General features: G+C 40.7%; 1 protein-coding gene across 4 annotated transcripts in view; it reads right to left on the bottom strand.

The window, feature by feature from the left end:
* Positions 1-12,843: 12,843 nt before the first annotated feature.
* The window catches only part of Senp6 (SUMO specific peptidase 6), a 76,152-nt gene continuing 73,437 nt past the window's right edge, over positions 12,844-15,558 (bottom strand). For all 4 annotated transcript variants that reach the window (XM_032909260.1, XM_032909261.1, XM_032909262.1 and 1 more), the window contains one exon: positions 12,844-14,619. In XM_032909260.1, coding sequence (XP_032765151.1) covers positions 14,410-14,619 — 210 coding nt within the window. In that variant the 3' untranslated portion in view covers positions 12,844-14,409. The remainder of the gene's footprint in view (positions 14,620-15,558) is intronic.

Below are 15,558 nucleotides of genomic sequence, written 5' to 3'. Positions count from 1 at the left end.
CAAAGATTCAGAGATGGGGACAGGTGATTCGCAGTAGTGTGGGCAGTTTTGCTGATAACGGCTATAGTGAGCTCCTGCGGCCGGCCCTCACAGTCCACACAGCCGGATCTCCTCTGTCCTGAGCGGTGCTGAGAATTTGCTGGCTGCACATCAAAGCTCACAAATGTGATGATAGGCTACATCAGTGAAGCCGAAGTGGATGGGTTCAGGTTATTGCTCTGGGAATTCATTTCCTGCTTTGCTCTTCACGTGTCTGATTATTATTAACCAGAAGGTAATAAGTAACTCCGACAGATTCAATGAGGAACTTCCAGGGCAGTGACTTCTTGAAACTTCCTTGATCTGCTCCAAGGTACTGCTGCTGCTTTTTTACAGCATCTATTTATTGCCCGTGGTGAAGGAGAAATTCTTTAAATCCATCATGTGACTTTACCATACTCACCTAAGCCTCTCTCTCTTTAATTTTTCTTTTGTCCTTCAAGGGAACAAGGCTGAGAGCAACAGAGTGGGACACGTGGAGTCCTCCTCTGATCTCCGCAGGCACATGGGTACATGCACCAACACACATGTGCAAGTGCACACACACACATGCTCACTGACACACACACAAATGAAAAGCTGAAAATCAATACGGAGAGCCAGGGAGATGGCTCATCCAGCAAAAGGCCTCGCTGTGCAAGCCTGGCAGCGTGAGTTAGAACCCATGTAAAAAGCTGGGTGCAGCGGCTTGCCTCTGTGATGTCAGCACTCCTCTGATGAGATGGAAGGCAGAGACAGGAAACTCAAAGGAAAGCTATCTTGGACCACACTGCATAGACAATGAATAATAGAAAAAAAAAAAAAAAAAAAAGTAGCAAGAGAGACTCGCTCCATTCAACAAGGTATAAGGCTGGAATCCGTAATTGTCCTCTGACCTTCTCAGGCATGAGACGGCACACACATACCTGTCATATATCTCCCCACCCCACTGAGGAAAAGAAACCTTAAGCAAATAAATAAAATAGGTTTACAAAAGGCATGGGAAAGGTTTTCTGAACGTTGAGTGAATGTGAAATGTACCCCGTAAGTTCATGGTTTTGAACCTCTGATCCCCCAGCTGGTGACAAATTTTCAGAAAGTTGTGGAAACATTAAGATGGAGAAGGGCATCGCTAGGGGAAGGTCTTGTAGTTTTATAGCCTGGCCCCATGTCATGACTATATAGTTCCTGACTACAGATGCCATGTGGCCTCTTTCTGTGCCTTCAGCGCCCTGATGGACTGCACCGCTTATCATCTCTTAAATTGCTTCTTCTTAGGTATTTTGTCACTTAAAACAGGAAGAGTAACTAGGACACTAGATACTGATAATGGTCCTTTTTTTTTTTAACCCGGCAAGATATTACATGGATGTGTTCACATTGTGACTTCTCTTTGTGCTATGCATTCTTTGCCCTCTCCGTCTGTCTGTCCCTCCCTTTCTTCCTCCCTTCCTCCCTCCCTCCATCCCTCCCCCTTTCTTTCTGTTTGTTTGATGTTGTTTAAACAGGGCTTGCTGTGTAGGCCTGGCTGGCCTGGGAACTCCTAGTGATCTCCCTGTCTCTCTCCTAAGTGCTGATCTCAAAGGTGTGAACCAGCGCACACCTGGCTGCTTTCTGTTCTAAAGACAGGGTCCTGCTGTGTGGCTCAGTGTGATCCCCACTCCCAGGCCCAAGTGACCCTCCTGCCCTCTTGCCCTCTCAATGTGGATTCCAACACTTGACCTGTTGGGAGACACATTCAGACTGGGCCACAGGCCCTCACTAGACACTGGTGATGACATCAGTCCCCAGCCCTTTCCTCCTCTGGAGGTCGAAGTCCAGGATGTAAGAATCAAAGTAAAGAAGGGAAGCCAGTGTGAGCTCTGTCACTTTGACCGTCACTGCAGCCATCTGGAGGTATTACATCACTCAACAGCGTCCAGATCAAGGTGCCTGCAGGACGTCGTGCCTGCATTGTGGATGCTTGCTAGGTATATAGTTCTGTTTCTTCTGCCCGTCACGTACTTCCCAGCACATGGCTCCTGATTTTACTCAACATTCAATAGACATTTCCTTCAAAGCAGTGTTCATTGTTTCAGAATAAAGTCTGTCCTACGTGCTGCCTCCATGATACGTTAATCTGCAACTATATGAAGTCATGTGTATCAAGTTGTAGTTCCTGTGACTCCCAGGTAAAGTGTTGTTGTTTTTTGTGTTCAAGCCAGGATCTTACTACATAGCTCTGGCAGTCCTGGAACTCACTGAGTAGTTCAAGGCTGGCCTTGAACTCACGGAGACCTGCCTGCCTCTGCCTCCCAAATTCTGGGTTTAAAGGCCTGTGACACTAACACTAGTTTAAGAACTGTGTTTTGAGATGAGAGCTCATGTAGGTCAGGATGGACTTTAAGTCACTGTGTAAGCAGAGATGACCTTGAAGTCCAGATCATCCTGCCTCTGCCTCCCAAAGACTGACATTACATGTGTGTACTGTTCTGCCTGCTTCCAAACAAAGTTGTTTTACATAATGCTTTTGTGTTTGACTTGCTAGACAGGAAGGAAAGTACCACCCTGGCCCTCTGTCACCCAGGCCTCTCAGGCTGACACGGCTAGTCACCCCAGAGTACAGGCTCCTTCTGAGATGACTAGGCTGCTGGCATGGCCCAGTGGGTAAAGGTGCTTCTGTGCAAGCCTGATATTTTGAGTTCTGTCCTAAGACCCACAGGCCACTCCTGCAAGTTTTGTCTGATCTCTATACTCTCACCCCATCCCACAAATAAATAAATAAAGTCATTTTTTAAATGCAAAATAGGGGTTGGGGATTTAGCTCAGTGGTAGAGCGTTTGCCTAGCAAGCGCAAGGCCCTGGGTTCGGACCACAGCTCCGGGAAAAAAAAAAATGCAAAATAGAGGGAACCAAAAACAGCATTTGTGACAATAAAAGATGTTTGTTTTAGTCACACCATTAAAGAAGTTAGAAATGTTTTAGACTCTCCATGCCAGAAACTGGGGACAGAGCCCATTATGTACACATGCATATATGTGTGTATGTATGTATATAATATGTATTATAATTATACAATATATATTCTGTTATTGTATATACAATGCTATATAATTATATGCATAATTATATATTATATACACAAACATAGATAGTATATATTATTTTATCAGTGTTTTGCCTGAGCGTATGTACATGCACTGTAAGCATGTGAGAAGCTTTTGGAGATCAGAAAAGGGTGTTTGTTGGATCCCCTGGAACTGGAGTTACAGATGGTTTTAACTCACTATGTAGGTTCTGGGACTCAAACCTGGGTCCTTTGCAGAAACAGCAAATGCTCTTAACCACTGAGCCATCTCTCAGTCCACTAAGACTGCTTCCTTAGTGCATCACTGTGTTACACTTTAGTCCAAAGCTCCCAAGCCCTAGCCAGGGTTTGAACCTAAGGCTTCCCACAATGTTCTTTTTTTCTAGTAGAATGCTTATTAATGTGAAGACAAGCGGACTACATTAACTTATGTTAATTAAAAACTCTAAGGCACTTGCTGGGTATAATAAACTTTTAAAGTTTTTCTTGTGATGTTTTAAAACAATTCCCCATAGGGAAATGTGTTTAACTGTGGAAAGGTGTTGTGGTGCAGATGTTGCCCCAGCTGGTCAGGAGCCTGAGGCAGCAAGATCCCCTAAGCTTGGAGTAGAAACCAGAACGAGCGACACTAAGATACTGTAATTTTCTGTCTGATTTTTTTATCTGGGGCTGGGACTGTAACTCAATGTTAAAAGCATTTGCCTGAGGTAAACAAAGTCTTGGATCCAAATCCCACAACCCCAGTAAAGAACAAACAACAAATGAGGACACCAATAACAGTATTTAAGTCAGCCAGAGAAATCAGGAAGCACCCTGTCGCAATATAAACCATCCATACAGTTCAGAGCTCAAAAATACTGTCCTAAACTGAGAACAGTGCTGCGTGTCTTTAATTTCAGAACTAGAGAGGGAGGCGGGCAGAGGCAGGTGAGTCTCTGTGGATTTGAGATCAGTTTGATCAACCTAAGTGACTTCCAGGCCAGCCAGGGCTATAGAGAAGCCCTGTCTCAACCAAACCAAACCAAACCAAACCAAACCAAACCAAACCAAACCAAACCAAACCAACCAACAAAACAGGCAAGCAAACAAAAGCTTATGTCACTGAAACTAAGCGTTGAGAAATTAAAAAATCCGTATTCCTGTATTACTGTGGTGTGTGAGCATGTGGTGGTGTACATGGGAAGGTCCCAGGACAACTGTGTGGGGTCAGTTCTCTCTCCATCTTCTGGTGGGTTCCAGGGACCTGGGGATGGTTTACAGGCTTACTTCACAAGCGCCTTTACCCACGGAGTCATTTCATTGGCCCACTGACAATTCTTGAGATATTTTATATAACTTATGCATCAGGGATGGGTCCTCCAGGGTTGTATACATCCAAGTTGTTACTAGACACAATGTCACTCTTGTGTACACTGAAATCTTGTCGCATGTAAGATTAAGCCTCAGCATTGTACAAGTTGCAATGATAATATCAATGTAATAATTGTTTCTCAGTTGGCGGGCTTGTTTGTGACAGGGTCTTACTGCCTAATCCTAGCTGGCCCAGAATTCACCATGTAGACCAGGCTGGCCATTGACTTGCAGCAATCCTCCTGTCTCTGTCTTCCGAGTGATGGGATTACAGACATGTGCCCTCCACAGCCAGCTTTTATGGGAGGGAATTTTATAGAAGTTATTCTTAAAAGATCAGACTTCACCTCATTATTGTTTCAGAAAGGGTAAGAATTATTTTTCAGCTATGTGCTGAGAAGGGGGCAGTGGCAAAAAAAAAAGTGGCTACAGAGAGAACTGTATTTTCTTTTTATTATTGTTGTTGTTGTTATTATTATTATATCTATTTACATCCCAAATGTTGCCCCCCCCTTTCTGGTCCTTCCTCCCAAAGTTCTTCCCTTTCACCCTCCCCTTCACCTCTGAGAGGACACCCCTCACACACAAGCATCCCCCTTCCCTTGGGCATCAAGACAGAATTAGGTGCATCCTCTCTCACTGAGGCCGGACAAGGCAGTCCTCTGCTACATAAGCACCGGGGACAGGAGGGGTGGGTCATGAACCAGCCTGTGTATGCTCTTTAGTTGGTGGCTTAGTCTCTGGGAACTCCCAGGGGTCCAGGTTAGTTGATACTGATGAGGTTGCCGTCACTTGAGCACTGTATTTTCTAGAAGAGCAAATGTGTCAGCAATGTCTCTCAAGTCTGAAGCTATTGCTTACACTAAACTCCAGCTAATGAATTTAGCCTTGCCCTGGGCTTTCTTGGTTACCTGGCAACTGGAAATGATGACTAATGGTTGTATCTAGAAGATAATTTCTTCTGAAGTTATCCGTTTTTTAGCCAAGTCAATATTCAAGGAATAAAAATTGAAAAACTGTTATGATAGTCTACCAATTAGGATTTCAACTTTTAATGATAGTAAAAAATTTATTCTAAAACTCGCTACAGGGTTTAGGATGGTGTTCAGTTGGTAGAGTGCTTCTCCAAGCAAACATGAAGATCCAGGAGTTCATGTATAAGGCTGCATTAGTGCCTGTCTGCAATCTCAGCATGCAAGGGCATTAGAAGGCCATCCTCGATTACTTAGTTCTTGGCTTTTGTAATCCTTTCCTCTAATTCAGCACATGTGTGTGTACACACACACACACACACACACACACACACACACCACAATTCACTTCTTTTGCTATGTGGAGTTGATATTTCTTTTCTGGTTTAGTCCCTTTACTCTAGATCCTTCCTTTTAACACATCATTTTTCATGTCATATTTCTCTTTGGATTTCATATATCACTGACAGTGGCTTTGCCATACACAAAGATCTCATTTAGATAATTTAGGATTTTGTTTAATCTTTTTAAAATCATTATTATTTTTAACATTTATTTATTGTGTCTTTCCCTATGTGCATATGTATGGTCAAGAAACAAATTGTGGGAGTCTGTTTTCTCCTTCCACCTCATGGTGTCCAGGGGTCCAACTCAGCTCAGCAAATGCCACTACCTACTAAGCCATCTTGCCCACCCAGTTAATTCCTCTAGAGAATCCTTGCCATGTGGCCCAGGCTGTCCTCTAACTCATTCTCCTCTTGCCTTGGGCCCCTTCACATAGGAATTAAAGGTGTGTGGTGTCAAACCTGGCCTCTCCTTTCTGTGAACCCTCTTTGGTATTTGTCCTCCTGTATAAACTCCCAATTTTTATTAAAAGTTCAATACAAACTACTATCATTAAATGTAATTGTGTTAGAAGGCTTACTGCTAGGATGTCAGCATTTCTATAGCATTTCCTTCTTGATGAAAAATTGTTTTATAGGGTATTGTTTATAGTTATGGTCTAAAATTGTCAATAAAATTCTATACTTTCTCATACAGGTAATATATTTTCTTTTGAAAAAAGTTTTGTGTGGGGATGAGGTGATGCACATGGAGATCAGAGAAGTCACAGGAGTCAGTTCTGGGGATCCAGCTCAGGTTGTCAAGCTTAGTAGCAGGTGCATTTACCACTGAACTATCTTCCCAACTACAGTCAACATGTTAGCTTTAATTGTCATCTCATTTAGAATTCTTTGCCACCAGTTTGAATTTTTCCAACTATTTTTCTATATTTACATTGTCAGAATTACTTTTAGGTGTATATTATCCAGGTGCTATATCTGCTCTTCTTGTTCTACTGCTCTTTAAAACAAAAACAAACAAACAAATAAACAAAAACGGGGCTGGAGAGACAGATGGCTCAGTGGTTAGGAGCACTGACTGCTCTTCTAGAGGTCCTGAGTTCAAATCCCAGCAACCACATGGTGGCTCACAACCATCTGTAATGAGATCTGATGCCCTCTTCTGGTGTGTCTGAACACAGCTACAGTTTACTTTAAATAAGTCTTAAAAAATTCTTTTTAAAATTTAAAAAAATCCAAATGTTCCATTTTCTTCCTGAAGTTTTTTCCTTAGTATATTTGCAATAATTGTACCTAATTTCTTTTAAAGATTTAGTTAATTGACTTTAACTATTTTACAATCCATTACATTGTTACTTTCTCATTTTCTCTTCTCTCCCTTTCACCTTCTAGTGCTGGGAGCAAGCCCAGGGTTCTGTTTCGCATCTGAGCTATACTCTCACCTTGTTTCCTACCTTCTGACACCTTCACTAGAACTTTGTATTACAGGTCGATGGGTTTCACAAATGAACTGTAATATTTTCAAGGGCTTTTAAGGCCTGGAACAATTTTGATGTTCTTTCAAAGTTCAAACAAGTGGATGCATCTACTTGGTACATGTTTCAGGTACAGGCTCTAGACATTTTTGTCAGCATCTTCTAAGTGCTCAGGTTCCAATCAAACTCTTACTTCTGAATCTGTCTGATGCTTTTGAAATTGTGGTCACAGTGTTATAAGTCAATGCCTCATTTTCAAGCTTTTTTGTGTCTTAGGTATGACTCTTTGTTTTGAAATTATTATTTTTTCATTAGGCTCAAGAGTTTACTATGTATTTATCTTTTTAAAAACCAGATCCCTGAGTAACAAGGAGGAATAACTTTCAGTTTACTGATTCAGTGTTCTTTTCTACTTTGTTTGATCGCCCTATTGTAACATGAGCTTTCAACTTTTCTTACACCTATCACCTCTCTTTGTGTACCTGGATTATTGAAATCAGTAGTCAAAAATTTAAAAAGCAGAATTTTAGAAATCTCAGTAATCGAGCATGAGAAAATGACAGTTCAGTGCAAAACAGGATTTTTAATAAATGGTGCTGGCACAAATGATAATCTTAAGAATTTTAAAAACTTGAAGAAAACACCCAGAGCTTTGGCCATATACAGAAAATAAACTTCAGTTTCATTACTTATAATTTTAAAATTTAAAAATATTTTTTTTTGGTTCTTTTTTTTTTTTTTTCGAGCTGTAAAACCCAGGCCTTCGCTTCCTAGGTAGCGCTCTACCACTGAGCTAAATCCCCCAACCCCAAAATCGTGTAAAATATTTGTCCATGTGCACTACCTCAAGTTAGCCAAGATTGAAAAGTCAAATAACATATAAAATAATAATAATAAAAACTCTGCTATGGAAAATCAGCATGATGTGTACAAATAAGAGATATCAAAAAGTTCCTTTGTAGCCAGGTAGAGGTTATATAGGCCAATGACGCCAGTTCCTGGGAGGCTGTGGCAGGACTCCCTGCACTACAGACTAAGACCCTATACATCTGTAACACAAATGGCAATGTAGCAAGTCAGAATGCTAATGGGAAGAATACACACCACCGGGGAAACTGCTCTAATCAGTGATAAGGGAAAGCAATGGTAACAGCAAAGAGCTTTTCATACAAGGCTTCAAGATAAAGAACTGTTAACACCTTTAAAGAAAATAAAAAGCTAGAAACATATGCCCACTACTGCAGAAGTCACCAAAACAACAAAACAAAAACCAAAACCCCACCAACCAACCAACCAACCAACCAATCAACCAACCCAAAAACCCTTCCGCTCCTGGAGAAATTGTCAAAGCTTCCCTGTTAGAAGCTAGAACGTGCAGACTTTTGTAGACTGAATGGCAGCAACATGGCTTCTGCTGGGTGGGAGCTTGGAGCTTATGCTACCCACCCACCAGCTTCGCTTCCCACTCTGAAGACGGAGAAGCAACAACAAACAAGCCGAGCTCCCCTCCTTCTTCTTTGCATCTCTAGACATGTTATCATGATCAAAGAGTAAGGGCTGAGATTGTATGAAAGTGTCCATAGCATAGGCAAGAAGACTAGCATGAATAACAGAGCGAGACAAGGCTAAATAATTTCCGTGAGACACTGCAGAGACAAGATTCTATAAGTGTTTATAAAAGTTATCCTAGTTTCATAAGAAAAATTGTATTTTCATACATTTATTATATAAATACCTAGAAAAATAATATGAATATAGGGGACACAAAAAAGGAGAGAAAAGTTCCGAGCATAATAAAAAGATCACAACTTTAATTACATGCCTCAGTTCAGGTATAAAATACAGGTAGGAGACAGGCTCATAGAGTGCTTCAGCCAGTGTGGGGATGGATGTCCGGTGCATCAAGGCTTCCACAGCTGCCTGCAACATTGCTAAGAAGTCATGTGTGGGTCTCAAGTGTGCTCTTGCCTGTAATCTGTTAGGGCAGGAAAGTTAAGGACTACAGTGCAGAGTCAGTAACCAGGGACCAGGCTTGGCAACTCATCTTTATGCTTTCGATTAATTTTGAGACAAAGTCAATTTTATTTAATAAAATACAGTCTTATTTCAGAGGTTAAAGTAAGAAAGTCTATCTTGAAATAAGGTAATTTATTAGACTGCCATTTTCACACTTTCTTTCTCTCAATATGCAAGTCATTTGCCAACTTTCGACCTGAACTCCCAATCCCTACATCTGCTCTACTAATCCCCACTGCTTCCTGTGCCTGCTCTTTCCTTGGGCCCAGTCAGCTGACGGAAGGGGACAGGGAGTACAGAACTCTGCAGGCGCTGGGGTAGCTTCAAGTTTGGGTGTCTTGTACATCTAGACCAAGCGTGGGTGACTTTTAGGTTACAACCATCTAGTCTTTTCTGGGAAGGAACACTGGTATTTTATTCTAATGTTACATCTTCCTTTTGTGAGGTTTACATTTAAAAATAGAAAGTTTCATTTAAAAAAATTAACGCTCTGTATCTCTTTGGTAGTGTCATGGGTTTTAGAGATGAGTTGGCTTCTACAGCCTATTTTGTTAGTAATGGCTAACGTTAGGCATGGTTCCTACTGTAAGCAGTGTATATGCTTGACTTCCTTTGAATCACTTGTTAAGAAACAACACAAGTTCTGACTGGGATAAAGAACAGCCCTTTGTGTTTTGTTCCTTTTAGGAACATTTCAAATGGGACCACTGTGTCTTGCCAGCATTCCTACCACACAGGCATATTATTCTATGCCTCACGCTGGGAACTTGTGGCTTCATTATCCGACTGCACTCCTTCTGGTCCCCGTTTTATCGATCCATGATCTCTGCATTCACATTTGGTCATGTGACTCCTCTGTTCTGACGTGCTTCAGTACCTTTTCACAGTAGTGACTGCCCTGTATGACTAGCTTCCAGCCTCTCTGTACTTCACTGAACTCGGCTGTAAAAGGCATTCTAAGAAACTATGCAGACTGCTTACACATCATTTAAAAACAGCAGAGGTCAGAGATGAAGACTACCACAGTGCATCTCTAGGAAACCACCAGAATCTTACCTAATCTTACCAAGCACAGGTTAACCTAGTGACTTTAATGCAGTGAATTCAAGAAACTCTTTGGACCTATCCGTCTCATAAAATGTAAGTACTAGCAGTATATAAACCTCCTAAAGTCATTAAGGGAGTAAATTCATTCATTGCAAATGCTCTAAACAATATCTAGCACTTAGTACACATTTTATTAACGAAGCAATTATCATTTTAGGCAAAAGCATCATTCTTTCTACTTCAGGCCTTACTCTTCCTCCCTAGACTACTAGCAGTGGTTCAGTATCGCCCGTTCAGGAGGTCTCTAACCTGACAGAGAACTGGAGATCACATCTTTATACACGCCGTTTGGCTGGCACGCATTTGTGAAGCTGATTAATGCATTTCCCAGCACACTGTAAAGTGGGAACGGTGTCTATTTGGCCCTCTACTATATAATAGATGCTCAAAACACCAAATGCTTAATGAATTTTAAAATTAATTAAACTCCTTTACAGTCACCTGTAAAAGCTAATTACGATAACTTTTCATGTTTGAACTTTTAGCAAGTTTAACATATTCAAATTGTTAATAAAGTTATTCCCACTTACAAAAAAAATTTGCAGAGATTTTGACCAAAAAACAACAAAACAAAGCCATGCCTTTAGGTATGAAGCTCACCTTTCTAACGTAAAAAATGGAGTGGAAGTCAGTGGAGGTTCAATCTGGCAATGAGGTCAGAGAACAGGGGAAGCCTCCAGAAAGCCATTTAATTCACTCCATTTTATACAATTTCTACTTTCATATGTTTACTGGGATCTGATGACCTTGCAAAAGTTATCAATTCTCTTTTCCCTAAAAAACCTCATTAATGTGAAAAAAATTAACTTATAACCATTTCCTTACAAGTTATTTTCATGTTTTTTAAAAGCTTCTCATAAAACTCCATTTCACTAATCCATATTACTTTGAAAATTCTAAATAACTGTTGAAAAAATTGTTTTTTAAACCCTCAGATCAGTTTCAAAACCATCTTCTTTTGAAGATTAGTTCTCAAAACATCTTAAGTTGTTCACTCTAGTTGATCTGGGAATGTGAATCACCACTCGGCAGCCTGAGGTTTCACTGGAGAAACCTAACTCACTTGACGCTGCTCCAAACACCTCACCCTGGACGTGAACTGCCGGTCTCCAGCTTGCCCTCACCATCCTCACGCCACAGAGCAGTTTCAGGGTCTTTTTGCTCTAAACAAATGCTACCCTGCCTCATCCCTTAGGCGGCTACTTCTTTCCTCAGATCATTCCACCAACTCCTGATCAAAACAGACTCAGCGAACTGAGTCTTAAGGGCAATTCTGAGAGAAATGTGTTCTATTTCCTTTTATCTTGACAGTCAGTCTTCAGGAACTACCCATGGGCTTTTTGAAGAAAAATACTGAATTCATTTTGGAGACAAAACACAATGCAAATCATTTTATGCTTTCAAATAAAATCTTCTGCATTTAATTGACTCAATTAAACACAAGTTGCATGAAGAAAAGCTAACTGTTCCAGGTTTGAGTGGGGCTGACCCAGTCAAGTTCTTAGCTGTCTGAAGTCAGTAATGCCAAAGGGAAGAGAGACCACTTAACAGCACCTTTGCTCCTAACTACCAGGAGCTCAGACACATACAAATTTTATGGCAAGTAATCTAAAACTCGTCTAAAAATGATTAACTGTTATCCTATCCAAAAAGAAAACCAATCCAGCAGCTCTATCTAATTAGTGGAGTCACCAGATAGCCTCAGGCAGTTCTGGTGTCAAGTGACAGGCTTCTGACTGCAAAGTGCTGTCTCACAGCTTGCACTAATCACACATTTTAAAGGGAACCCTCCACTTTAAACTATTTATAAAAGAACCAGAGGACACAACTATCAAGCAAATGCACCTCTCTGAAGGTCCTGTCCAGTCCTGCTGTAGAACCTAGCAGATCCAAAGATGTCAATGTGCATGTTGGAAGGGCATTAGCATAACCAGCACAAGAAAAAGCTTTACAAAACCCCAGGAGCTCAGTGTTCGACCTCTAGAAAGTTGACACACAGCAATCCTAATTTTTCATATAGAAATTAAAAAAAAGTTGATCAGAATTAGCCTGGGGAATAATTTATAATTTTACCTTATCAAAAGTTATCTGACACCATAAAATATAGCTACCAAGAATCAAACAAAAACATCACGAGCATTTTAAATCCTTCGGTTTGTCTGAGACAGTGTCTCACCGTATTCCGGGCTGACCTTTAACTGCCAGGCTCAAGTGGTCAAGTCTCTCAGCCCCCGGGGCAGCTGCAGGTATTAACTGGCCTGTGCTAGTCCTTACAGAACTTTTTGAGTTTCCTAAAATTTTGGCAAAATAAAATCCATTTTAAAGGGGCTGGGGATTTAGCTCAGTGGTACAGCGCTTACCTAGGAAGCGCAAGGCCCTGGGTTTGGTCCCCAGCTCCGGAAAAAAAAAAGAACAACAACAAAAAAAAAAAAAATCCATTTTAAAAATAAAGTTTGCCAACCTTGTTTATACTTTCTATTAAGTTTTTTTAAAACATTCCTCCCTTTTTCTTTTTTGGTCTTAACTTCAGTAGAGAATAAAAGCATGTTGGCGCTTTCAGTTATAAATAAATTAGAAAACATATTTAAGCAGTTGTAAAGTCTTACTAAAAAGAAGTAATCGGAAGTAAGAAAATTAAGATGGGTCAGGGTAGAAAAAGAAAACACGTCGCAGCAAGGTGGCTTCTCCTTACACTCAGTTCGGCTGTCACTGCAGTCTGGCTTGTCATTAACATCCTCACCCACTTAGAACTCCCTGATTACTAAACCCACTAACCGTCTAAATCGTGGCTCACAGTGCCAGAGATGGCCACATTAAAAATAAAGTATCTGCTGACAAAGTGGCCTTTTATTCTCAACTTTCTGTTGTTGTTGTTGTTGTATGGGCATTTAAAAATCACTAACAAAAATGGCTTAAAATACATATTTTAAGTCTTATACTTAACTGGAAATATACACAAGAACTCCACATGGATTACAAATGTAGCATCAAAACTTCACATTTTTCTATTTTATTTGCTACATGGGATTAAACAAGGGGCCTCCCGCGTGTTAACCCTGCACTGCACCACTGAACTCCAGGCAGGCCCAACCCCATATTTCCTCAACTCCTTCAACAGAAAACTGAAAACGAGAGTTTCTGCTGCAATATGCAATTAAACAGAGTATGTTTGCATTTTAAAATAATTTACTCAGAAAAACCCAAGCAAAATGTCTGGTACTTTATCAAAACAATGAGGAGAAAATAATGAAAAATAGCAAAAGATACAGAAAATAAATTCCTACTTGAAACCCTGTGTTCACACAGATTAACAATGTTCCTAACTAGTCCCATCGCACACACTGGAAGATAAACTGCAAAGGTAATCCTGGGCTCCGAGACTCGAGCTGCACCTGCAGGATGGCTTTCGCCTGAGCTGCAGGGGTGCTGGGGCAGGGACGCTTCACTAGAAGTCAAGGCGCACTATCTTTGACTGCTCTTAATGGCGTTTAAGTATTTGTGTAAAATTATAGTTACTATATTTTGGGGGTTCTCTGAACAGATGAAGCATGAATTGAAAAGATATTAATTTTTCTTGCTATGCAAGCATATAAAGATGCACTTTTAGTTTAAAATGTCTTTAACAATTATATTTTCACATTTTTTACTACTTTAGAACAAAGGTTAAAAAAAAAATCATAGATACTTCTATTCCCATGAAATAAAAATCACACTGAGGAATTATGCAAGTTCACTAAAGAATATCAAATTAATCATTTCCTCCTATAAATATTTTATTTATTTGTGTTTAGAAGTTGCAGTTTTAGTACTATTAACAGAAAATACATAACAAAGGCTTCCTAAAAGTGAAAAAAATAATTATAAATGTTGGAAAAGTTGGCCTCATTAACATATTTACAGACTTTTACTTAATACACACTCCTTTGGAAATCACTTATGACATCTGTACAGGCTTTATCACCCCAAGTCTCTGAGTAGTGAGCACTCTAGCTCTTTACTGTCGACACCCGAAAGTGAATGCTGTGTCCTGCAGAAGGCGACCCTTCGAGGCCCAGCCCCTGTCACTCTGAGACACTGCTGGCGTACTGCTCCGCCCCTTCCCCTAAGGATGTCTCCGCTGAGGAGGTGTCCCTCAGCAGCCTCTTCTCTTTACTCTGCTCTTCCTGCAGCTTCAAAATTATGTTTCGGATCTCTTCTCTTTTTGTTTTCATTCTGGGGGGAGGAAACCAGTTCACCAAATTCATAGGGAGCTCAAAATTTAGTATTGGATTCTGAAAATAAAAAAGATTAAATGGTTATTAGAAAATATAATGGAGTACATTTTCATTTCAATTACAACACTCAGAAGTTAAATATCATCATCTATTCACTTGTTACTCCACAAGCAGGTACTGGGTTAGGCACTGGAGACAAAGAGTGCTGGCCTGGATTAGAGGCTGGCAAACTACAGTTGTTGAGAAGAGTTCTGCCCATACCCTGTTTCTGCAATAAATTCATTTTAGCAGAAGCAAACAAATTCACAAATGGTTTATAGTTTATAGTTGTTTATAGTACAGCAGGAGAACTGAGAACTCGAAGATTCTCTACATCAGGAAATACAAGTATTGACTTTCAGGTCCTGCCGAAGAAAAGAATGACAGCAGCATACTCTATAAAGAAAGCTGACCTTGGCCAACACTATAACAGGAAAGTATGACATGCAATGAGAATAAACACCATTGGTCTGATGTTTAAGGCTAACCTAACATCTACCGTAAGCAGATGTTAGTCAGCCAAAGAATGACAGATCATCAGGAGTTTCAGATCCAGAGACATGGCACAATAAGAAACAGAACCACTTCCAACTGGTTGATACTCAGCTATGTATAGGCCACCAGAAGGGTTCTGTTCTTGGCTCAACAGCAACAGGGGGTCACTAAATATAAACCTGATGAGAGGAACCTGATATACAGAGCAGAGGGCACGAGGCTCTCTGGTACTGCATCTCAGAGCCACACTAGTACTGACCTGAAGGTGGCAGTAGGAATGCAGGAATGCAAACCCCTGACTTTAAGTGCTAAAAAGAGACTTGGTGGTACATTCATGAAGAGGGATTAAGGGGTCAAGGAGGTACAGAGTACCTAAGAGCGGCAGATATAGAGCCAGGCTGCAGGATGAGAGTGAAGAAGGAATGGTGCAAAGGGTCCAGGGTCAACAGAGAGGTCAGCGTA

The sequence above is a fragment of the Rattus rattus genome, chromosome 8, assembly GCF_011064425.1.
Source record: "Rattus rattus isolate New Zealand chromosome 8, Rrattus_CSIRO_v1, whole genome shotgun sequence".
Lineage (NCBI taxonomy): Eukaryota > Metazoa > Chordata > Mammalia > Rodentia > Muridae > Rattus > Rattus rattus.
Note: the sequence above shows the minus strand (reverse complement) of the source record. Positions and strands in the feature narration are given on the sequence as shown.